This window comes from Haliotis rubra, unplaced genomic scaffold (genome assembly GCF_003918875.1).
Source record: "Haliotis rubra isolate DU_JTF1 unplaced genomic scaffold, ASM391887v1 Scf13, whole genome shotgun sequence".
NCBI lineage: Eukaryota > Metazoa > Mollusca > Gastropoda > Lepetellida > Haliotidae > Haliotis > Haliotis rubra.
This window is the reverse complement of record NW_025765225.1, coordinates 3478248-3504234: the sequence shown is the minus strand read 5'-3', so window position 1 is coordinate 3504234 and position 25987 is coordinate 3478248. Positions and strand designations below refer to the sequence as shown.

Here is a 25987-nt window from a genome sequence, read left to right as displayed (position 1 = left end):
GGTTCAGTGTTCCCAGAGGGTTATTGTTTCAGTCAGATCATGGTTCAGTGTTCCCCAGAGGGTTATTGTTTCAGTCAGATCATTCCAGTCAGAGGAGTTATTGTTTCAGTCAGATCGTTTCAGTGTTCCCCAGAGGGTTATTGTTTCAGTCAGATCATGGTCCAGTGTTCCCCAGAGGGTTATTGTTTCAGTCAGATCATGGTTCAGTGTTCCCCAGAGGGTTATTGTTTCAGTCAGATCATGGTCCCAGTGTTCCCAGAGGGTTATTGTTTCAGTCAGATCATGGTTCAGTGTTCCCAGAGGGTTATTGTTTCAGTCAGATCATGGTCCAGTGTTCCCCAGAGGGTTATTGTTTCAGTCAGATCGTGGTTCAGTGTTCCCCGAGGGTTATTATTGTTTCAGTCAGATCATGGTCCCATGTTCCCAGAGGGTTATTGTTTCAGTCAGATCGTAGTTCAGTGTTCCCCAGAGGGTTATTGTTTCAGTCAGATCATGGTCCCATGTTCCCCAGAGGGTTATTGTTTCAGTCAGATCATGGTTCAGTGTTCCCCAGAGGGTTATTGTTTCAGTCAGATCATGGTCCCATGTTCCCCAGAGGGTTATTGTTTCAGTCAGATCATGGTTCAGTGTTCCCCCAGAGGGTTATTGTTTCAGTCAGATCATGGTTCAGTGTTCCCCAGAGGGTTATTGTTTCAGTCAGATCATGGTTCAGTGTTCCCCAGAGGGTTATTGTTTCAGTCAGATCATGGTTCAGTGTTCCCCAGAGGGTTATTGTTTCAGTCAGATCATGGTTCAGTGTTCCCCAGAGGGTTATTGTTTCAGTCAGATCATGGTCATGTTCCCCAGAGGTTATTGTTTCAGTCAGATCATGGTGTTCCCAGTGTTCCCCAGAGGTCCCAGTGTTATTGTTTCAGTCAGATCATGGTTCAGTGTTCCCCAGAGGGTTATTGTTTCAGTCAGATCGTAGTTCAGTGTTCCCCAGAGGGTTATTGTTTCAGTCAGATCATGGTTCAGTGTTCCCCAGAGGGTTATTGTTTCAGTCAGATCATGGTCCCATGTTCCCCAGAGGGTTATTGTTTCAGTCAGATCGTAGTTCAGTGTTCCCCAGAGGGTTATTGTTTCAGTCAGATCATGGTCCAGTGTTCCCCAGAGGGTTATTGTTTCAGTCAGATCGTGGTTCAGTGTTCCCCAGAGGTTATTGTTTCAGTCAGATCATGGTCCCATGTTCCCAGAGGGTTATTGTTTCAGTCAGATCGTGGTTCAGTGTTCCCCAGAGGGTAATTATTTCAGTCAGATCGTAGTTCAGTGTTCCCGAAAGGGTTATTGTTTCAGTCAGACCGTAGTTCAGTGTTCCCCAGAGGGTTATTGTTTCAGTCAGATCATGGTCCAGTGTTCCCCAGAGGGTTATTGTTTCAGTCAGATCGTAGTTGAGTGTTCCCCAGAGGGTAATTGTTTCAGTCAGACCATGGTCCAGTGTTCCACAGGGGGTAATTGTTTCAGTCAGATCATGGTCCAGCATTCCCCGGAGGGTTATTGTTTCAGTCAGATCGTTGTTCAGTGTTCCCCATCCTCGATAATCTCCAGGGTATATTTTACGATCACTCTCCACTATATCCTGGATGCATCCACGGCTTGGCCCGATTATTTTATTACCTCCCTTTGCTGGCTTTTAATCCAATCAGGTGTCTACGCTGGGAAGTTGAGCGAACCAATCACAACTCACTTTCGCTTCTCAAATTATCTAACCGTTTAAACTTGGCAACACATTTGATGCAGAGGGTACTCTGAAAGACGTGGAAGGAGTTCTTTATATATATTTTTGAAAGTTTCAGATCTGTCAATTTGTCTATTATTTCTCCAAAAATCTGAGTGGTACTGCGAATAAACCTTCGCGACTGCGACCGCTATCTTTGTTGACACTGGCAAGCTCAGATGTAACGGCGGCTTAGCTGATTGGCTACTGTGAGAATGCGGAGCCAGCAAAGGGAGGTAATATAATTATCGGGCCAAGCCGTGGATGCATCCAGGGTTTAGTGGAGAGTGATCGTAACGTATACCCTGGAGATAATCGAAGATGATTGTTCCCCAGAGGGTTATTGTTTCAGTCAGGTCGTTGTTCAGTGTTCCCCAGCTGATTGGCTACTGTGAGAATGCGGAGCCAGCAAAGGGAGGTAATATAATTATCGGGCCAAGCCGTGGATGCATCCAGGGTTTAGTGGAGAGTGATCGTAACGTATACCCTGGAGATAATCGAAGATGATTGTTCCCCAGAGGGTTATTGTTTCAGTCAGGTCGTTGTTCAGTGTTCCCCAGAGGGTTATTGTTTCAGTCAGATCATGGTCCAATGTTCCCCAGAGGGTTATTGTTTCAGTCAGATCATGGTCCAGTGGTCCCCAGAGGGTTATTGTTTCAGTCAGATCGTAGTTCAGTGTTCCCCAGAGGGTTATTGTTTCAGTCAGATCATGGTTCAGTGTTCCCCAGAGGGTTATTGTTTCAGTCAGATCATGGTCCATGGTCCCAGAGGGTTATTGTTTCAGTCAGATCATGGTGTGTTCCCCATAGGGTTATTGTTTCAGTCAGATCATGGTTCAGTGTTCCCCAGGGTTATTGTTTCAGTCAGATCATGGTCCCAGTGTTCCCCATAGGGTTATTGTTTCAGTTCCCATGTTTTCAGTCAGATCATGGTCCAGTGTTCCCCAGAGGGTTATTGTTTCAGTCAGATCATGGTCCAGTGTTCCCCAGGGTTATTGTTTCAGTCAGATCATGGTCCATGTTCCCCAGAGGGTTATTGTTTCAGGTGTTGGGTTATTGTTTCAGTCAGATCATGGTTCAGTGTTCCCCATGTTCAGTCAGATCATGGTCCAGTGTTCCCAGAGGGTTATTGTTTCAGTCAGATCATGGTTCAGTGTTCCCAGAGGGTTATTGTTTCAGTCAGATCATGGTGTTCCCCAGGGTTATTGTTTCAGTCAGATCGTGGTTCAGTGTTCCCCAGAGGAGTCAGATCATGGTCCCATGTTCCCCAGAGGGTATTGTTTCAGTCAGATCATGGTCCCCAGAGGGTTATTGTTTCAGTCAGATCATGACCCAGTGGTCCCCAGAGGGTTATTGTTTCAGTCAGATCGTAGTTCAGTGTTCCCCAGAGGGTGATTGTTTCAGTCAGATCATGGTCCCATGTTCCCGAGAGGGTTATTGTTTCAGTCAGATCATGGTTCAGTGGTCCCCATAGGGTTATTGTTTCAGTCAGATCATGGTCCAGTGGTCCCCATAGGGTTATTGTTTCAGTCAGATCATGGTCCCATGTTCCCCAGAGGGTTATTGTTTCAGTCAGTCAGATCATGGCCCAGTGGTCCCCAGAGGGTTATTGTTTCAGTCAGATCATGGTCCCATGTTCCCCAGAGGGTTATTGTTTCAGTCAGATCATGGTCCCCAGAGGGTTATTGTTTCAGTCAGATCATGGCCCAGTGGTCCCCAGAGGGTTATTGTTTCAGTCAGATCGTAGTTCAGTGTTCCCCAGAGGGTGATTGTTTCAGTCAGATCATGGTCCAGTGGTCCCCAGAGGGTTATTGTTTCAGTCAGATCGTAGTTCAGCGTTCCCCAGAGGGTTATTGTTTCAGTCAGATCGTAGTTCAGTGTTCCCCAGGGGGTTATTGTTTCAGTCAGATCATGGTCCAATGTTCCACAGAGGGTAATTGTTTCAGTCAGATCGTAGTTCAGTGTTCCCCAGGGGGTTATTGTTTCAGTCAGATCATGGTCCAATGTTCCAAAGAGGGTTATTGTTTCAGTAAGACCATGGTTCAGTTTATCACAGAGGGTTATTGTTTCAGTCCAATCAGCTGAGCCGTGTCATACCTGCTGCGAACAGGTTCCCCTAAACGTTTTCAAAAAATTCATCTTTCATTTCTTATTGGTCAGGTGTAATAGTACATGCGCATGATAAGCAGAAACAAACGTGCAAAAATATCCCTTCCGATTGTCGACAAGCTGTGAAACACAGTTCTTCCATGAGCAGTTTCCTCTTCTAACCGCGGTGTGGATCGTATAGTATATTTTGGTTTGCCAGACGCTCAACATTAAGAAGACAAAACAAGAAACTGGGAGTCAGTATAATTAAAGCATGGGGATAAATGTCTTAATGTTTCGTCTCGCACCTGACAAAATGTAGTCATAATTACATTGTAGCGGAGGGGATGTCAACAGACTACAGTTTCATACAGTTGTTGTTGCATCGGGGTATTTTATTATGCCTTGCCACAGAGCGTATTCTCGATAAAGCCAATCCGTTTTGATTTTCAAAAGGGTTTATTACATTATTCATAACAACTAAAATAAACTCTTAAAAACACAATTGAAATGAAGTATAAAAATCTGCCCATTATAAGAAAAGCTTGAGTATTGAGACATTCAAACATTCTGTTTACATGGCAGTCGGTCGGCTTGGGGTAGATACATGCCAACACCGGGCGGATATGACGTCATATGGTCGCTAGTCTTCAGCAGGCGTCTTCGTGTCGTTGCTGCCATGTTTCCTGATGAATTCCGACATTGATGCATACGCTGATGCACAAAGCCGTTTGAAATGACCTGCAACAATATTGCCTGAATATATATATATATACACACACTTCAAACTGATTCCTTTGTTTGTCTGTCTGTTTGTTGTTTAACGTCACAAGCAGCAGTATTCCAGCTATATGGCAAAGGTATGTAAGTAATCGGGTCTGGACCAGACAATCCAGTGATCAACAGCATAAGCATCGATCTACGCAATTGTCAGATTCGTTTACACATGTACCGGTATGCTGAAGCTATACAGTTTATATAAATTTCATCAAAGAATAAGATAGAGAGAAAAAAAACGTTCCCATTTTTCCTAGGAACATATGTTTTCGCTGCGAGGTTGACCCTGCAGTAGCTCACCTGGCATCCTGATGAAGGCATGAGGCGCTCCCTTTATCAACACTAGCTTTGTCTGCACGCCAGCCTCGGACATCCGGTCACGGTAAGCTAAAATAACAGTCGACACATCGTACCATCATGCGATCGTTTATGGTACTAATCTGATACGAGTGAAAAGACAAAATAAAAATTTAGTATTTGTTGAGTTCAAGTAAGTTTTGAATTTGTGGAGGTAAAAACTGGGCGTATAATGTGATTTACGCTGAGTATTTACGTTTATAACTCCATAAACAAAACAACGTAATGAAGTCAAGCCTTACAAAGAAATACAGTAACCCCACAGAATTATTTTCTATTGTGAAATATTTAACTAAAAACAACAGAACAAATTCATTGACATCATTTAGTGGAAGAATGCAATACAAGACCCACTATTCCTGCATCAAAGGTGGACATGGAAACATATACGCAAAAATGCATCTTCAGTAAATGCCACGGAATCCCTTGCCATAGTTTAGACTGACTGACTGAGTATGGTTTTACGCCGCTTTTAGCAATGTTCCAGCAACATCACGGCGGGGGACACCAGAAATGGGCTTCACACATTGTACCCATGTGGGGATTCGAACCCGGGTCTTCGGCGTGACGAGCCAACGCTTTAACCATTAGGCTACCCCACCGCCCTGCCATAGTTTAGAAGCACCATTAAGACAACATATCTTCAGGGTTCAGGGATTTTAAAGGATTTCGTCTCTTGACAATTGATTGATTATAAAAGGTATAGCAAAGTTATGTACGAGTATATTACGGTCCGGGGCCCTTGAATACAATAAATATCTTTGACTCTGACTTATCGCCTCTAAGTGGTGTCAGGATCGGGTAAAGGTGGCCACCAATCAGGGAGTCGCTGTGATTCTAGGTTTGACGACTCAATATCCCAGTTGTAGTTGGCAAACGTTTCAGACGGGCTTTCCGCCAACATTAACCTGACATGCCATGATACAACAGAAATACTGTTCAAAGAAGTGTTTTTTCAAACTTATTCATTTGAAATATGATCAGAAAACTACCATATCCGCTGTCTCTGAGTGGATCCAGTTCGGCGAGGAGAACCAAGGCTGGAGGAAGACCAGAGAACTCCTTCCTCAACAAGGGAGTTACACGCGGGTTAGACAGCTGTGCCGGGGACGTGAGGGCGAGGTTCTCGAGCCTACAAACATCATCATCATCATCATCAAACAAATAGACGTACTCGGTGCTGTGACACTTGATTCATCATCATCATCATCATCATCATGAAACAAATAGACGTACTCGGTGCGGTGACACTTGATTCATCATCATCATCATCATCATCATCATCATCATCAAACAAATAGACGTACTCGGTGCGGTGACACTTGATTCATCATCATCACCATCATCATCATCAAACAAATAGACGTACTCGGTGCGGTGACACTTGATTCATCATCATCATCATCATCATCATCATCAAACAAATAGACGTACTCGGTGCGGTGACACTTGATTCATCATCATCATCATCATCATCAAACAAATAGACGTACTCGGTGCGGTGACACTTGATTCATCATCATCACCATCATCATCATCAAACAAATAGACGTACTCGGTGCGGTGACACTTGATTCATCATCATCATCATCATCATCATCATCAAACAAATTGACGTACTCGGTGCGGTGACACTTCATATGTTGCAGTGCTGACCTTGGTTAGGCTACACAAAGCTACGTTAGCACTAAAATTCCATAGCGAGGAGTATACGTTCCACATGTGATGACGTCATCAGGGCTGCGTGTGACATCGTGTTGTGTCAGTGAATCTCCTATGTTTTCATGTTATTCACTGTTAGATTGATCTACATAACCGAACTGAAGTGTTTGGGCGACTTCCTTCATCCTCGATGGCTCAGTGAATTATACCAGTAATACGTGTGTATTATGTGCGTCGGCCAAACGGCTGGGATCGTTGTGTAGAACTTGTCCAAAGTTGTTCTAACCTATTCCTGCTTCCAGGTTGGTGTGTTGTTTATTATTTATAACAACGCCGCACTCAGCAATGTTCCAGCTTAATGGCGGCTCCAGCATTTTGTAATACAGAACAGCACACAGACCAATACCAAATAATATGAGAACATGACGTTTAAATGACGTTTACGCCTACCACTCAAGGATTTTCTTGTTTACCCCTGGCGAGTTTGCGAATTCTTCAAAGGAGGGATATATGTTCTCTAGGTCAACCATCGGGTACACCAGCACCTGAAACATCCGGGACATAGCTCAAAGCGTTGATTGGTGGATTCCAGGCAGCATGTAGCTATTCATAAACTAACGCTTTTCGAAATAGTAAAAATGGGGAAAGAATCTGAACAATGTAAATGATCACTATGCGACGTGACGTTAACCCCATTTCTCCTTCCATCTCTCATGGACGTTGTGTAGGAATGATTCTATCAGCTAGACATCTCAATATTAGATATATATGACGGTGAAGACATGTTTGTATATTCAGCTGTAGCTAGAGTCCCCCCGCGCGTACAATACAAATGGTACGCAAGTGTCTCAATTTCAAGTTTGTTGGTCTGGCAAACAGGAATGGTCACTTAATATTATGATTCGTGGTGGTCGGGGTGTGCGAGGTGGTTGGGGAGGGAGGGTGTGGTGGCTTGTTAGGACTACATAATTGGCTGAACGCCCACCCATTCCCCATTTCAATCAACGTTTTTTATAACGCCCCCCCTACCCGTATTAGTAACAAATCGGGAATCGTAATGGACACGTGTTTTCTTCACAACGGGTTAGCACACTTACCATTGGTCTCTACAAAATATAGGTACTTTATTGCACAAAACAAAGTTCGTAATGTGAGTATATTCAAACGTAAGTTAGGGTGACTGTATTGCACTGCGTCCCTTGGATGTGCTAGGATCAAGGCTTCGTATACCAGATTCGCACAGATCTTGGTCTGACAGAACCAAAATGACAAATGTCTACGACTCATGTCATTTTAGTGGCAGGCTGAGTGTTCAAAGCAGGGTTCAAACATCCTCGGTCTAGCGTTACCTGAAAGTCCATGCCAGGAACTTCATGACACACTGTAGTGGCGATGTGACCGCCTACGCTGTCCCCGGCTGTGCCCATGGCGCTCAAGTTACTTGCACCTGTCACATAGTAAATACAGACTCATAGATATACTCATGGAAATAAAGGGAACATAGAGCATTGTGGCGTATAATACGGTTTACTGTTGAGTTGAAGTAGAATTTATAAAAACATAACAAAAATGTTATATAAATCACTTATTAATCTTTGCGGATGTAATGTCACTCTCTGTTCCATAAGTTAAACCCTTAAATACCCTTGATGGGGAGATCAATAATTTTTTATAACAATTTCTTTATTAGTTGGAGACAGGGTAGCCTTTGGGTTAAAGCGTTCGCTCGTCACACCGTAGACCCGGGTTCGATTCCCATCATGGGTACAATGTGTGAAGCCCTTTTCTGGTGTACCCCGTCGTGATACTGCTGGAATATTGTTAAAAGCTGCGAAAACCCAAACTCACACACTCGGGATTTGTTAATAAAACGTTTCATGTCTTGTGTTCAGCCATTCTCAAAATGCCCTTGAAAGACCTCAACAGTGGAGGGAATATCAAATTTGATTCATATGCTATTAACTGTCAAAGTTGGACAAATTGCCAAATCATATCATATTCTTATATCATGAAATATTATTTATTTCACTTTAACAAACCAATCACCATGTTATTATGATAGGCCCTGTGCATAAAAAACATGCCATCAGACCTAAACCGAAATGTGTGTGTGTCCAGTCCTTGACACATATGCTACTTACATAAATGTTGTGTAGTGTGTATGGAATGGAAAACAAATGCATTGATAAGAAGTTTGATTTTCTTTTAACTGTCACTCGGAACGATATCTCACCTATCAGAGCTTTGTTCATTTTGACCCAGCGAGTTGCACACAGCGTCGTCCAGAGACGCCGGCAGCTTGTTCTCAGGTGCCAGTCTGTACTCCACACTCACTACGATGCAAGGAGTATCCCTGTGTGTACATAATCACGTCTTCAACTCAGTCCACTACAACGTTTCCAGACATTGCCTTTTTAATTGAATTAGGAATCCCTGCACTGATACATTTGGTATCAATTCGTTGCCGGTATTTATGTGATACAAAGGAGTGAGCTATAACAGTGTGTCAGTCGTTTCTGTAAATTCGGTGTCAGCTTTGAAGATGGAGGATGTGTTAAGACTACAGGTCCCGTGCATAGTGTCAAGCATAAATTTTTTCGATCTTATCGGAACCATCTCATCACACTTGTGACAATATTGTAGAATTCTTGGAACAATACTGTTGTATGCTTTAAACACTGTTGCAGTAACATTATTGCAGTAACATTATTGCAGCATCCTCATAACTATTTTGCAACATCCTTGTAAAATATTCTTGGAACTGTACTGCTGCATGCTGTATCAAAATTGCAGCATTCTTTAAACAATACTTAAGTATTGTTACAACAAAGTTGCAGTATTCGGCATTTCGGCATTTTGTTACAATATTGCAGCATGCTTTAAACAGTATTGCAACATTCTTGTATCAATACTGCATTATTCTTGTAATATTGTTGAAACATTCAGGTAACAGTAATGGTGTATTGTTTCAACCGAATTGCTGCATGCATAAAACAATACTGCAGGTGGTGGAACAATTCCAGCAACATCTGCGCCCTCGGAATAACAATGTGAATGGAGAACACTACATTATCAAGGATGAATGTGCAGATACACGTATGTGTTTTTATTGATATTCACCATCACACGGATCATGTACACGATTCATATATTTGCATAAATAAATAACATTTTATATCTTGAATATGTATGTTGACATGTTTATACGCCAACTCATGTTTAGTTTTCACTCAGGAAATAAGGAATTAACTCTGATGTAAACATGAAAGTGTATATATCTTCTTCAGACACATCCCAGACAGGACACTGATCCCCACTTTCTGTGTAGAGGTCCTATCTGTGATAACAACTAGGTGGTGTATTGGATCTGGTTACTGAGAGGGAGATACTACGGATTGCATTGTGTGGTAAATGCCTTTCAACCTGACGAGTGTGACTTGTGCTGACTGTATCATTTCATTTGAATGCTGATTGCGGCTTCTCACACGGACATGGCGAGGGATCTGTCTCACCTGATGGGGTATAGGCTATTCTATCTATTGTCACACCTGACGAGGGTTCGACATGCTCTGTCTACTGTCTCACCTGACGAGGGATCTGCATGATCTGTCTACTGTCTCAGATGACGAGGGACCTGCATGCTCTGTCTACTGTCTCACCTGACGAGGGACCTGCATGCTCTGTCTACTGTCTCACCTGACGAGGGACCTGCATGCTCTGTCTACTGTCTCACCTGACGAGGGACCTGCATGCTCTGTCTACTGTCTCACCTGACGAGGGACCTGCATGCTGCTCTGTCTACTGTCTCACCTGACGAGGGACCTGCATGCTCTGTCTACTGTCTCACCTGACGAGGGACCTGCATCTACTGTCTCACCTGATGACGAGGGACCTGCATGCTCTGTCTACGAGGGACCTGCATGCTCTGTCTCACTGTGCTCTGATGACGAGGGACCTGCATGCTCTGTCTACTATCTCAGATGACGAGGGACCTGCATGCTCTGTCTACTATCTCACCTGACGAGGGACCTGCATGCTCTGTCTACTATCTCACCTGACGAGGGACCTGCATGCTCTGTCTACTGTCTCACCTGACGAGGGACCTGCATGATCTGTCTACTGTCTCACCTGACGAGGGACCTGCATGCTCTGTCTACTATCTCACCTGACGAGGGATCTGCATGCTCTGTCTACTGTCTCAGATGACGAGGGACCTGCATGCTCTGTCTACTATCTCAGATGACGAGGGACCTGCATGCTCTGTCTACTATCTCACCTGACGAGGGACCTGCATGCTCTGTCTACTGTCTCAGATGACGAGGGACCTGCATGCTCTGTCTACTGTCTCACCTGACGAGGGGCCTGCATGCTCTGTCTACTGTCGTAGATGACAAGGGACCTGCATGCTCTGTCTACTGTCTCAGATGACGAGAGGCCTGCATGCTCTGTCTACTGTCTCAGATGACGAGAGGCCTGCATGCTCTGTCTACTGTCTCAGATGACGAGGGGCCTGCATGCTCTGTCTACTATCTCAGATGACGAGGGACCTGCATGCTCTGTCTACTATCTCAGATGACGAGGGACCTGCATGCTCTGTCTACTGTCTCAGATGACGAGGGACCTGCATGCTCTGTCTACTATCTCAGATGACGAGGGACCTGCATGCTCTGTCTACTGTCTCAGATGACGAGGGACCTGCATGCTCTGTCTACTATCTCACCTGTCGAGAGACCTGCATGCTCTGTCTACTGTCACACCTGACGAGAGACCTGCATGCTCTATCTACTGTCTCACCTGACGAGAGACCTGCATGATCTGTCTACTATCACACCTGACGAGAGACCTGCATGCTCTGTCCACTGTCTCAGATGACGAGGGACCTGCATGCTCTGTCTACTGTCTCACCTGACGAGGGATCTGCATGCTCTGTCTACTATCTCAGATGACGAGGGACCTGCATGCTCTGTCTACTGTCTCACCTGACGAGGGATCTGCATGCTCTGTCTACTGTCTCACCTGACGAGGGATCTGCATGCTCTGTCTACTATCTCAGATGACGAGGGACCTGCATGCTCTGTCTACTGTCTCACCTGACGAGGGATCTGCATGCTCTGTCTACTATCTCAGATGACGAGGGACCTGCATGCTCTGTCTACTGTCTCACCTGATGAGAGACCTGCATGCTCTGTCTATTGTCTCACCTGACGAGAGACCTGCATGCTCTGTCTATTGTCTCACCTGACGAGGGATCTGCATGCTCTCGCCTGGTGAGAAATCAGCACATACTAACTCACCTGGATAGGGATCTTCCTTAACTGTCTACCCAGGGGCTTTCTAGATACTTTCAAGAAACTCACCTCCACAGTGCGGGATTAGATCTACATATTTGGTTTTATGTTTCATCTGATGAGACATTACAATATTCTATATACTGTTACACCTAACGAGGGATCTGCATATACTGACTCACTTGACGAATGATCTGACTATATTGACTCACCTGGCGAGAGATCTGGATATACTGACTCACTTGACGAATGATCTGACTATATTGACTCACCTGGCGAGAGATCTGCATATACTGACTCACCTGACGAATGATCTGACTATATTGACTCACCTGGCGAGAGATCTGCATATACTGACTCACCTGACGAATGATCTGACTATACTGACTCACCTGACGAATGATCTGACTATATTGACTCACCTGACGAATGACCTGACTATATTGATTCACCTGGCGAGAGATCTGCGTATACTGACTCACCTGACGAATGATCTGACTATATTGACTCACCTGGCGAGAGATCTGCATATACTGACTCACCTGATGAATGAACTGCGTTTATTGACTCACCTGGCGAGGGATCTGCATATACTGACTCACCAGACGAATGATCTGACTATACTGGCTCACCTGACGAATGAACTGCGTATACTCTCTCACCTGGCGAGGTATCTACACATACTGTCTACTGTTGCCCGTGACCCGACGACAAAGCCTCCACCATGGAAGTACACGATGACGGGGGCTGTTGGAGGACATTTCGTTGTCCTGTAGACGCTCACTGGAATGCTTCCTGGGGAAATGTAGCAAATGTTTAACGACATTCAGTAAAATAACACCGGCATCGCGGTCGTAAGTAAAGAACGTACCGAAAGTGTTTGAGCAACGATGAACCTGGTGACACCATGTGACCACCCGACCCCCATTTTCGACTCAAACGTCAGGCATAAGGTTTTAGAGAGACTGTGTTCGCCGCTAATATAAGGGGTGAGTGAGTTGGGTTTTACGTTGCTTGTAGCAATATTCCAGCAATGTCACGGCGGGGGACACCAGAAATGGGCTTCACACTTCGTACCCATGTGTGGAATCGAATCCAGACCTTCAGCGTGACAAGCAAACGCTTTAACCACTGGGCTACCCAACCGCTCCCTGCTGATGTAAATATAATGCAGTGATACCGCCCGTGCGGTGATGCGTGGAAACAAACGCTGTTTCTATAATGACATACAAACAGACTCCCACGGTGTACAGGTCGTCGAGGGTGTCGCCGGATGCACATGAGTGGAAAATAACACAGCTGATGTGTGTATATTGTCCACCTGAATAGCACTGTCAGAATGCACGATATAGCGGGCTGGTTATTCTTGTGAAAACAGTGCATATATCTTCACGCAACAACGTGTTGTGAGGGCGGGGAATATACACTCACGGCCAATGTCGAGTAATCCAGCAGAGATAAGCAGTAATCTGTCAATACTTGTTTCAAGATATTTGTTTTGTGATATTACACATATAGTGTTAATATCTAATGATTCAACAGCGTTAACCAGTAATCTATAAATACATGTATAAGCAGGGGCGGATTCAACTTTTTGAGAAAGGTGGGGTGCACACTCTTGAGAAAGGGGGTGCACTTCATTTCCACGAGAGTTTCAATGGTCATTAAATAAACTTTCAGGACAAAGGAGGGGGGAGCACCCCTGCATCCACCCCAACCCCCTCTGGACCCGCCTATGATAAACTCTGTGGATATTAACAATCTATGTGGTTACTAACAAAAGCCATCACCTCCAAATGCTGTTTAAAGACAATATACATACAAACATCGAACAGTGCAAGAGGAAAAACATATAACATATTTGAGCATAAATCTGAGAACATCCATTTAATTACATATTACATTTCAAGCGTCTATTTATAAAAAGAGGCGTGTATTTTCTCACTGCAAGAGTTGTAATCAGGGCTCCCAGTCGAGGACCTGTCACGTGGTTGACCTACCTTGATCCGCAGGTGACGGGACGTTAAATTCTTTGATCTGACCATCAAACTCAACATCGCCCCCAAACAACTTCGCTATTGTCAGCCCCGCCTCCCTAGCCTCGGGAGGTGTCAGCTCGATTAGGGGCCGGTCCTTCCGACCCTCCAGGATTCGGAAATACTCCAAAGTTTCCTCATGGATCTCATACTTCTGACCGGCAGCCCCCCACGCCTCGACTGTAGACATCTCAGTCCTGTTCCACGCCTTATAGTGGGGTTTGACAGGAATGATCTATTCCGGAGTGAATATTCAGCCTCGATCAACTTCGTGTGACCTTGCCGTGTCTCCAACGCGGGACTCTCTCGACAGTTTTATCGCTGTGCACGCTTCGAAGCGTATATAGATATATTTTCACTACATACAAAGAGCAGCAACAGTTGACGCCGACTGGCTGGTTGGTTATCACTCGATGCGTGATAAGGTCTTGTAAGTACATATGAATATATCATGACTTCTGCATGTATTGTCCCGGTATCAAGCCTGTAACTATACACCACGTACCCATTGTGACGCTATACATGCATAATTTATTATATTTGGCAATTATAAACCAATAAAATTTTGCAATGAGGATTAATCATAAATCCTGCGTTGAAGAGAGTTATGCAGAGTCAGCAAATCGTCGGCTAAGATGTTGAGAGAGTTAAGCCTTACAATGAAAAACCTCGTCATACGTTATTTGTTCCATGAAAATATTAAGGCTTTACCAGACAGATTAAAGATTCAGGTAGAACCTACTGCTATTATCGTAGAAAAAAATGTCTTTCGCGTCTACATTCACGTAAAACAATGTTTAAAGCAATTACTAGAATTAATACTGATGGGTACCTAACTTCACCCGGAGTATATACATCACCATATCCCTGTTACCCCTCCACACAGAAGGGTAATTGTTATAACGAGTATGACGTTGTCTTACGTGTATGAAAGAGCTTGCTGTAAAAGTCCATGTTTGTGCAGTGTTCTGGAAGAGATGATATTACCTGGTATACCCCTGTGGGATTATCCTCGAGATCAAGGGCTGTTACAAATCTGGTTTGAGGCCACCGTAACCTCGCTACCTAACAATAGCAGGTATTCTCTAAAGGTTCGTTTAGGGAATGGTCAGTTATTAGGGCCATCCGTACTTTACGGTCTCTCAGATTTCCAACCACAACCAATCAGAGCGCGGGCGTTAGAAAAAATTTTAAAGTTTAAAAAACTGTTTTTCACAAGTATTGGAACTCATTTTACGTTATTAAACATTTTAGACACGTGGTAAATGTCTTCAAATGTATTTATGACATAGATCGCCTCGCTTTGCTTATGAAACAATTTTTATATTTCTCAATTCACCTGACGATGGGGCAAGGAATAGCCCAGAAACGTTGTGACATACAGTAAAGAAGAAGTTGTCATCCATAATATTTGCGTTTTATTTAATTTTTATATAAATGCCGATGAAGAAAGATCAAGGAAAACCAAGTTCTATGGATAGTCAACTTTTTTATTACAATGAGTGCCAAGGTGTCAATTGTTTATAAACACTATGCAGCTATGTATATATTCTCATCATAGTGTTACAACTCTTTGTATCACTAGCTTGATAACGGTGTTAGTACCTACACCGAAACGTCACACTCATTGCAATAAAGATGTTGACTATCCATAGAACTTGGTTTTCCTTCATCTTCACAACTTCTAAAATGCCTCTCAAAGAAGAAAAAAGATCAAGCTGATCTTGGTTTTTTAAATGAGTGTGCAAGGGTGAAGATATCCTTTCTATCACATCAGGGCCTATATTTCATAGCATGGTAAGTGACCATTCCCTTTTGTCAGTCCAACAAACTTAAAATTGAGACACCAGTCGTATTGTACATACGAGGGACCCTGGCTTCAGCTGAATGTATAACCATGTCTTCAACCGTCATAAGTCGTTATTGATTGATATGCCCAGATAATGGAATCCATCAACGGCCATGTGTGTCTGTGTGCGTGCGTGCGTGCTTGGATGTCAGGATATCAACAAGTACCATCTTTCAATGTTCTTCGGTATGACGCGGCCGGACCATCGAAACCCCGAACTTTCATTCTCTGGACAGCCGCTGAAACCACTAGACTAAGTAGGCTAAACGCCATGACGTCTGAACAGTGTTGGTCCCAACCCACGCATGCACGTCAATATCTTTTGTTTGTCAGGGAAAACTTTGTTCATGCTTGTTTCTTTGTCGCGTGATTCGGCAGTAGTGCACCTATATGACGACTGCTTGCGAATACGTCACCCTGGGTCCGGATCCACAAAGCGTTCGTAAAGTTACGACCTGTCGTAACTCTATAGTGTCGTGGCGCTACGAACGGTTTGTGGATCAGGAACCTAGACCAGAGAAACCCATCATTGATATTACACGAAACGTCCCAGGCCGTCGGGGATGAATGACACACAACCAATCAAATCAGTGAATCGGATCACCTGATCCATTTTGATCGATTCCTTGCTGGGGATCATGTCCATAAATAACGTAACTATAAGTAGTTGCTTGATAATAACTTTATTTGTTTACTCCTACATCATGTAGTTACAGATGAATTCTGTTGGAAGGTACAATCAGTGTCCACTTACACTACTGCTCACAGATCTTTTAAAAATACCACTTTACCGCTGTACGGATCCGCCGGAGTAACACTGTAATTTTGCAAAACATTGGCTGTACGTCTGAGTATTGATCAGGCTACCACAGTGCGCATGTTTCCTTATATGGTACCTGTTTGGTAATGTAAAATTGTAAGTAACATAAAAGCAAAATCCGAGGTAAGTTCTTGTGAGCAATAACATACAAGTTCTGTTTAGTGTCGAGCTTCGTCTTTCTGATCCTTTTTTTTTTCAGTGACTAAATTTGCGGATAAACCTTGTAACAGCTTCGTAGGACAAACTGCAGATCTCCTTAAAGTTTCCTAAAAACGGAAAAATACGTGATGATGGCAACATCATTAAAGTTCCCAATGTGAAGATTCGAATCGGTTAAAAAATGTAAATAAATCTTCGATCTGATTATTAATGATTCAGGACGTCCCATATTAGGAATATAGGGTCGTCTTAACCGTAACATCAACGCAGGGCAGACAGAAATGCGACCGAAAATAGGTCTTTGCCTTTCTATCTTGCATAGGGCGGTGGGGTAGCCTAGTGGTTAAAGCGTTCGTTCGTCACTCCGAAGACCGGGGTTCGATTTCCCACATGACTACAATGTGTGAATCCCAATTCTGGTGTCCCACGCCGTGATATTACCGGAATATTGCTAAAAGCGGCCTAAAACTATTCTCACTCACTTAGTATCTAGTATAAATACGGAATACCTTCACCTTACCCACACTATAGAACAGAGACACGGAAGATATTGACCTGTCTTCAGTAACCACAATGCCAATTCATAATGCATGACTAGGGCAGATTAATGGAGCATTTACACGCCTCTCTTCATTAAGAATTTACCTTCATGCAGCGATTACAATGAATGGTATTCCATGTTTATCAGAGATATACAAAACACGAATCCAAACCATCCCTGGACGACCCTGTGGCAATTACCTGTTCCTAGGCAATACAAAAATGTTTGCAAATTTGGTGTCACAGCAGATGAAGGATGAACGTTATCAGCAATGCCAACTGATTATAATTACAATGCGTAGGAGGCCAAAATGGAGTCTAGCAGGTGTTCCTATTGGCTTTAACTGGTGAAGTGATGTTGTCCACCTGTACAAGTTATTAACTGTTTAACTCCTTACCTGGCATGTGGAAAAAAGCATGGGGCGCCCCCTGGAGAGTAATGCAGTCAGTTGTGACGCCAGCAGACGATAATTTCTCCCGATAGGCTTTGAAAAACATGCACATCGTTGAAATATATATTTAAACTTACAGGGCTTGTAATGCAAAAATCATCTCAAATGTATATGTTCACAACCAATGTCTGTACTATGTAGGACTCTTTGATAGTGTAGGTGACATTGGTTGTAAAATCCATCTTGTCGATCATGTATTTTACGTTAAAGTGAACTTTATATCCAGTTCATGCCTGTTACCGATATTATTAAGGGAATTTTATGATTATGACAAAAGCGATTAGACAGTAGAGTCTAGGTAACATCGAAAGCCATTCATGCCCATATCCATACACAGATGTGTTAGACTAAGTACAGTAGCTATCAGGAACAACTCCATATTAGGTAATAGAGGCGTACAGCTTCAGTCCGCGGCTGCTTAATACTCTATGAGGAAGCTCGACGGAAAGAGGTACATCTCAAGATAGATATCGGTAATCATACACTAGAGTTAAGGGTCTAAATTCTCCTAAGATTCATTGTTGGATCATTCCTGATTACTGTACATAAGTGCCCTACCGTATCCGCAGTCTCTTAGAGGGTCCAGTTCTGCAATCACAAATATTGCCGGTGGCAGGTGACTGAAGTCCTTGTGTAGTAAAGGGGGAGTAGCGGGGATCTGTCACTTGTTCAGGGGAAGAGAAGTGAAGGTCCTGGAACCTACAATAGACAACAAGAGACGTCTGACATGCATAGGAGATGAAGACGTCAGAGACTTGCAACAATCAGAGAGAAGCAGACGACAGTAACTTGCAACATCGGAGAGAAGCAGACGACAGCGATTTACAAACATAAGATGCAGACGTCGAGGACATGCACACATCCTAGAGAGGCGGACGTCAGTAATTTGCAAGTTTCATAGAGACTGACTAACTAACTTCAGACAGAAGGCGTCGACAGTTCTTTGCAAAACATCAGAGGAAGACAACGCTGTCAGGGAAAGGATGATGACATCATCATGTACTAAATAGAACTTCTGTTGTTGATTCAACAAATACGGTTTGATGCATATGTGGATCCACAATGATTACCAATACTTGGAACTGAACAGTGTGGCTTGTCCAGTTGTGTGCTCACGCTGAAGGCCCCAGATATCCAGGCACGAGTATACTGCAGGCCAAGATTTAGTGAGTGAGTTTAGTTTTACACCACTTTTAGCAATATCCCAGCAATATCACGGCGGGGGACACCAGAAATGGGATCAACACATTGTATTCATGTGGGGAATCGAACCCAGGTCTTCGGCGTGACGAGCGAACGCTTTCACCACTAGCTACCCTACCGCCATGATTGCTCCGTGATGCAGGAGACATGTCACGGGATACAACGTAGCACAACATTCTCACTATTTACCAGATCCTGACTTCTTATGGATGTGGAAAGGGTTTAGTTGATTTATTTACCACTGAATCATTCCTTGGTTGAGTCCTGGTGTGGTGGCAAACTCGCTGAAAGATGGCTGTGAGCACGTGTGGTCTGTCATAGGGTACACTAGCACCTGAAACAAGACCATCTAGTTCCAACAGTATGTAACACTGGTTTTGTGTATACCAAGACAACACCTCCATGGTTGGATTACACAGCTTACAAATGTGTTGAGTTTCTTTTTGCAAGTGTTTGGCTACTGCAGCAACTCCTACATCGCCTCATAGAGCATGACTACGGGCTGACTATACTAAAATGTTCATATATTGTAATTGTAACCTTCCCATGTAATATCCCTACATGTAATCACATGCCAACCACGTATACAAATGCTTGAAGCGCAGTAGGTTCACTCTCTCGGCTCCACTCTAGAGTATCACAGTGAATGATACTTGTGCCCCGATTACGCTAGTTTCCGACCTGAAAGTCGACATCTCGTCCCTCCACTGAAATAGAATTACTTGCCCTTGAATTTTCTAAAATGGGAGTGATAGACGGATGGCAATGTCCTTCGCTCAGTTTCGGTCTCGTGTCTCTAATATCTCGACTAGAGTTACTTGCCCCGATTACGCGAACTTCTCACCTAGACGTCGACGTTGGCGGACGCCGCTAGGTTACCCCCCAGCACTACGCGAGTACCAAATAGAACAGTGATCAGGGCTGCGTTAAACCCGATTCCATCATTCAACAAAAACTCGTCTAGAGTTACCTGCCCCTGGATACACACATCACGTACCTGGAAGTCGACGTTGACGTGGTGACAGACGGACGCCGCCAGGTTTCCGCCGGCACTATCTCCGCCCACACCAACTCGACTAGAACTACTTGCCCCTGGAGTTTCAACAGAAGAAATTATATGTATCTATATGGAAACAGAATTTTTAGAAAAAAGCCATATAACACCTGTAAAAATATGGATACATTAAGCTAATTAAATTGTGCAGTGTTTCACCTGAGCCCCACTGTGACACCACACAGGAAGTTTGGGTATCACTGTATTGACCTTTTGACGTCAACATGCAGGGAAAGGACCGTTAAAGGACACTGGAAATGGGGATTCAGAGGTACAGATAAGCTGCGTATCTGCGTAAATTACGCAAAGATTTATGTGAAAACTCAATTCCTTTTACGGCTATTGCGTACAAGTACGCTTGAATTTTTTTTAAAACTCAATGGATGTGAGTGAGTTAACATTTAACGTCACATCGGCAATATTTCAGCCATATCGTGACGAGTACATATTTGTCATTGAAATGTAATATGTGTATATTAGAAAAAACTGTCCTCAAAGGACAGTAAAACAACTAGAATATCACAATTACAACTAAAACTAGTGTGGAAAGTTAAAACTAATAGCACTATTTGGACAATGCAATATAAAAACTGGCTATAGATCGCCAACAACCAATGGATGTGATCTTACATGGGTACACACAAAAAAGGTATTTTGAGAGGTTCTGATTCAGGACATGAACTTGGCAACTTGCAGTCTTTCTTATCGTTTCTCATATTACAGATCAAATATAAATAACAAACACTCACATTTAAACTTTATTATATTTTTACAATAAATGGAAAATGACAAAATACCCAATTGAGTTTGATCGAGGTGAGCACAATTTATTTGGTTACTCAAAGGAATACTAGGATACCCAACTGAGAGGAACACAAGTGAGTACATAACTAAATGACCCCAAACGTTATCTGTAGCTCTGCTGGGAATGTCTCAGGATTACGAAACACTTTGTAAATTGCAAGGAAAGTTACAAAACACGTATTTAGCTAACTAATACGCTCTTGTTTCTGTCAGATAAAGAAAAAAGATCGTTGAAAAAGTTTTATCTTCGAAACTTGGACGAGGAATTCTGGTCTTGTTGTACTGTCTTTACTTGCATATCTTGGGCAAAGACTTGATGAAGTTCTACAACAGAATATCCCTAAAAGGCATCAGTTTGAAATATAGGTCTACCAATCACTGATTTGCGTAGCCCAGAATCGATTATTTATGGACAGACGTCGTGGAAGGCATGTTTCAGAGTCCTGTGTTAAACAAGGTAATCACTCAGGGCATATAGAAACTCTGGATAGAATCCATATAGGACTCTTTTACCCTAGGTGTGAATGTCAGTGTGTAGTTGCAGGTAAACACTGGTTAGAGGGATGTGGACAAGTCTGCGGGTTCTCTGGTGCACTACGTGAGGAAGACCTTATTAAAGACGAGAACACAAACATTAAAAGATGAAGAAGACCTTTAAACTACAGGTCTCTACTGATAGAAAACACGCAGATCAAGGGTTCCAATGCTGAATAGTGACAAAAACACCAGTCATGCTATGGTCTTTTGCCCTGCTTCAGAAGCTAGGTCCAAATAATGGTTAATTCCACAAGGAATTGGTCACCTGGTCAAAATGGTTCATATCGATGTGTTATGTAACTGACGAAGACACTTGTACCTATGAGCGCCTTGTTCATGCAGACCCATCTGGTGACGCACTCCACGTCCTGAAACTGTTCAGGGAACCTGTGTTCCGGGGCCAGGCGGTACTCTGTGTTCACAACTATACAGGGTGTGTCTCTGAAATACAGCAGCAGGTGCCAATCACAGGTCGCAACATAGGGGTCGAAGACAACATACGTATGAGGTCAGGACATTCATGGTTAAATACCGGTAGTAGCAGCAGTAGTGGTGGTAGTAGTAGTAGTAGCAGCAGTAGCAGTAGCAGCAATTGTAGTCGTAGCAGCAGAAGTAGCAGTAGCAATAGCAGTATCGCTGCTGTGAGCTTATGTAACATGTAACACACTGGGGGCATCACCTAGACACACGCAGCTTAGAAATCAACTGTAACAGCGTTTTAAACAGTATAATGTGTTTAAGGTTCATTCGTGGGTTACAAAATACCCCAGAACGGAGACAAAAGGAAGTAAACCTTATGGCGAATGCCAAAAGAAAGCAACCAAAGCTTACAATACTTGATGACAAGTGAGTAAAGACATGAAGGGTGAAAAATAGTATGTTGAACCCCGTGTAGTGTGATAATTGTATTTTCCTAAGAGTAATTTTGAAATTATATGAACTTACGAAATAAAGGACGCGATAAAACGTTCTTTCTTATTTCACAGCTTTGTTACATGGATATATAGGGACTGTAAGTCTCGCGAGGCGCTACTTACGGTACTAAGCTGGTTCCCGGCTCCCTTTGCGTGCGCCAAATTGTAATATGCGAGATTGGGCCCAGCGTACTTCCGGTACCAGATTTCCGGTGACAAGCGTATATTCAAGTTGTGGTTCCAAAATTGCGCGACCGCCAAATATGACTTTACTAGACCGGACCAAGTGTACAACCATGCTTGGCTGTCACAGCTGTTGACAGTCGTAATAGTCGGCTAATTTAAGGGGTGGTCAGATCAGAAATTTGTTATTCCAGAAAGTTATATCGGTTTCTTACTGTCAACTGACAACCATGAGACCATTCGAAAAGGTATGAAACGTTGTTTGTCACCGGAAGTACTTAGGTTTTGCAAAGTGCCGTGACCTATTTACGGGCCTATTAATTGGTGAATAAAATAACTCAAGAAACGACAAAAAATGTATAGGTGATAGAGGTATATTTTCGCCGAAGTGACTTCTATCGATATCATCCATATTTGTTTCAACCACTGTGACGTAATAGAACACTGTCTTTAGTGAAACATTTATCCTTTCATTACAACTAACCTTGCAAAATAAACAGCAAAATCGAGAAAAAAGTGAAAATCGTATTGGTATGTTCGTCCTACCTGGCTATTAGTTTACAGGTGACGTCATAGGCCTGTCTGGAGCCCACCACCATGCCGCCCCCGTGGAAGTAGACGAGAACCGGGGCAGTGAGGGGGCAGATGGAGTCTTTGTACACGCTGACAGCCACGCCCTCTGCTCACAATCACAACCACGTGGTTACATTCGGCTCCAAGGTGCATGAGTATGGTTTTAAGCTGCTTTCAGCAATATTCCAGCAATGTCATTGCGGGGACACCAGAAATCGTATTAACAGATTATACTCATTTAGAAGTCGGACCTTCGGGCGCCTTAGTCATTAAAAGACATGTTGGTCACAACAATTAATTGAAAGATGTTAAGGGCGTTGTTATTTTCTTAAACCTTTATGGTGCTCCAAGCTTAAGTCATGAATTGTACTTCGAAAAACTCTTGTTCCCAGGTTATTTTACCTATCCGAAAGGACGGGTGGGTATAGCCTGGTGGTTTCTCATCACGCCGAAGATAGGGGTTCGATTTCCGAACATTGTGTGAAGTCCGTTTCTGGTGACCCCGCCGTAACATTGCTGGAATATTGCTGTTACATATGGGGCAAAGGTTACAACTCTGTTAAAAATGTACTTAAAACACCAGTATTAGATTGTGACGAGTTACGTCAGTTTGTGGAAGTTCTCCAACTTAAAGGGTTTCTGAAACATATTTTCCCATTTCGAACTGACGAGCGAACTCCAGTTTGCGTGCGGCCTTCACCTTTGACGTAGTCAAAATAAACACACGTTGAGATGTGTTTATTAGGAACGTGGCTACTAACACACATATCATCACTAATCCGTTGTGACTATATACAACATACCTCCATACATAGATCAACAACCTATCTGTATTCTTGTCACGGCCGCCTTTAACGTGACAGATCATACGATGAAACCTAGTGAGAATTTGTTGATACGTCAAGTGTACATAGAATGTGAGGTAATGAAAGTTTAAAGCCACAGTCTGCACATTCCTGTTATTTCACGACAGTCTGTAAATTATCGCGCCTGGTCCACAACACCTCGTCATCCGTTAACGGAGACTAGCTATCTGTGAATTTAGAATTTGACCACACCATCCGTTTCAGTCGCCTCTAGGGAGAAGCATAGGTAAATGGAAACCAACCCGTGAACACCCGGATTAGAACTGGGCCCCGTTCCTCAAGGCGATCGTAGCACTACGACAGTCGTAAGTCTATGTTAAAGTATGGGAGTTACGATCACCTTAGCGCTACGATCGCCTTGAGGAACGGGGCCCTGGTCTTCAGCAACCCATGGGCCATGCTTGTTGGAAGAGGGATCGGGTGGTCAGGCTCGCTGACTTGGTTGATATTTGTCATCGTATACGATTGCGTAGAATGGAATCTCAGGATCTCATGGATTGTCTGTTCCACTCGATTATTTACAGACCGCCATTATATAACTGGAATATTGCAGCGTAAGACAACTAAAGAACAAATACTGGGGGCCAACTCTACACTGCAGTATAACCAACATTGGGTGTCATGACATGCTCCTAACGGTGTTCCCGTTGTATTTGTCTCACAATCAGTATCGCCAGAATGTTTAATACGGGAGACAACGCCGCTCATCAAACAGTTATGCAAGTGCTAAGAGCAGAAATACATACAGATATAATTAGGGTTCATCAATTTCGTAAGCTGCCATTTGCAGCCTGATTGTGCCAATTATCATGATACGAACCCCCTGTGTGTGTAGTCAGTGGGTTGTGTTAGACTGATAACGTGGTAAAGATCTAGGTTACTAGCCGGGTATAAACAGTGTCCTACTTATATGTATGTATATCCTTGACCTATCATGACCGTTAGCTGGGCAAGTAGAACTGACCTGGTCTATCTAGCAAACAGTCGACATGGATAACCTTTTATTATTCAATGCTGTACATTAAATACCGTTGTCAGTGGCTAAAAGTCAACATTCATTAAAGATTACACTTTACGAAAATACTTTTACATTCAATTATTGTTTTGATTATCTTGGGCTTGCCTCCGCAAACACGAAGAAGTTTAGCCATCTTTGAGATAAAAATGTATGCATTACTTGTACGTATGCAGTGGACATGCTTTTAATATAGAACATGGAATACACAATATACAATTACTCTCATTGACTGGACGGATATATACAACATATTTTACAGGATAAGATAAGAGGGCCCGCCCTACATGTCGGCTCTAGGTGTATATACAGGCTTACCCGGACAGTGAATTGACGGAACTATGAATTCTTTGATGCTGCCATTGAATTCAGTGTCGCCGGCGTAGAAAAGTGACGTCTGCCTGTTGGCTTCCCGAGCTTCTTCCACTGTAAGCTCTTGATAGGGTCTGGCACCCCTTTCTTTTTGTTGGCGAAAAAACGCTAAGGTCTCCTCGTGGATCTTATACTTCTGTCCCACCTCCCCCCACGCCTCCAAAGTCGCCATGATAGTATGGCTGTCAGAAGCAGACGACCGATAAGTATATGGAAGAAATGTGTTCAATTGGTTCATATGCAGACGACAGATGTAAGTGAGCGGGTTGTCTGTAATCGCTGTTCTGTAAGGCGGTCAGACATCAGGCGTTGTATTGAATCTGCCGTCTCCCTGTTGAGGATTAAGGAATGTCAGGCGTGAAGATACTTCAATGTACAAGATCCTTGTCCATGGGTCACGATGTTGGTCGCTGGGGCAAAACAGTTCCTTTGCTCACCAAGCTTGTTGGAAGAGATGATTTTGTGGATCTACATCTGAGTTTATCTGGCCGTCACAGCGTGCGTGCGTGCGTGCGTGCGTACGTGCGTACGTGTGCGACGTTAGTGACGGTGTGGCAGCGTCCCTAGACAGCGAGACTGGTTTCCTTGGTACAGACTCCATTATTCACAGGCCGTCATGACAACTGTGTAAAACAACATGCACTCGCCTACCATGCGCAGATGTGATACTGATGACACCTATATTT

General features: G+C 43.5%; 2 protein-coding genes and 1 long non-coding RNA gene across 7 annotated transcripts; all 3 read right to left on the bottom strand.

Annotated features, from left to right (window-relative positions):
• Positions 1-4280: 4280 nt before the first annotated feature.
• Positions 4281-14309, bottom strand: LOC124267178 (esterase LipI-like). The gene is given in 9 exon segments (XM_046702092.1): positions 4281-4581; positions 4918-5004; positions 5967-6106; positions 7087-7181; positions 7986-8083; positions 8870-8910; positions 8912-8989; positions 12587-12719; positions 13925-14309. Coding segments are annotated over 9 exon segments (996 nt in total). The 5' UTR covers positions 14151-14309; the 3' UTR covers positions 4281-4483.
• On the bottom strand, positions 8996-12580 carry LOC124267180. 4 transcript variants are annotated; one of them, XR_006895975.1, is made up of 4 exons: positions 12527-12579; positions 12407-12466; positions 11776-12346; positions 10427-10495 (listed from the first exon to the last, which is right to left on the bottom strand). It is a non-coding gene; the product is annotated as an uncharacterized LOC124267180 (long non-coding RNA). The 4 variants fall into 4 exon arrangements; XR_006895976.1 differs by lacking the exon at positions 10427-10495 and adding an exon at positions 8996-10184 and having other exon boundaries at positions 11838-12466; XR_006895974.1 differs by having other exon boundaries at positions 12437-12580.
• Positions 14310-16476: 2167 nt separating the features above from the next.
• LOC124267179 (esterase LipI-like) lies at positions 16477-25872 on the bottom strand. Of its 2 annotated transcripts, XM_046702093.1 has the most exons (8): positions 25248-25862; positions 23022-23154; positions 21698-21819; positions 19981-20075; positions 19223-19317; positions 18339-18479; positions 17727-17813; positions 16477-16895 (listed from the first exon to the last, which is right to left on the bottom strand). In XM_046702093.1, exons 1-7 carry the CDS (start codon positions 25537-25539, stop codon positions 17774-17776), a joined length of 918 nt encoding a protein of 305 aa, XP_046558049.1. In that variant the 5' UTR covers positions 25540-25862; the 3' UTR covers positions 16477-16895; positions 17727-17773. The 2 variants fall into 2 exon arrangements, with proteins under 2 accessions (XP_046558049.1, XP_046558050.1); XM_046702094.1 differs by lacking the exons at positions 17727-17813; positions 18339-18479 and having other exon boundaries at positions 25248-25872.
• Between the last annotated feature and the right edge of the window lie 115 nt (positions 25873-25987).

Bases quoted from the DNA above. Each gene is read 5' to 3' on its own strand.
- LOC124267179 (XM_046702093.1), bottom strand. From the start codon at position 25,539: ATGAACCAATTGAACACATTTCTTCCATATACTTATCGGTCGTCTGCT. The intron at 21,820-23,021 runs GTAGGACGAACA...GCTGTATTTCAG, and splicing joins ACCTGTAAACTAATAGCCAG to AGACACACCCTGTATAGTTG. The intron at 18,480-19,222 runs GTAAATAAATCA...TGTCTATTGTAG, and splicing joins AACCAAGGAATGATTCAGTG to GTTCCAGGACCTTCACTTCT.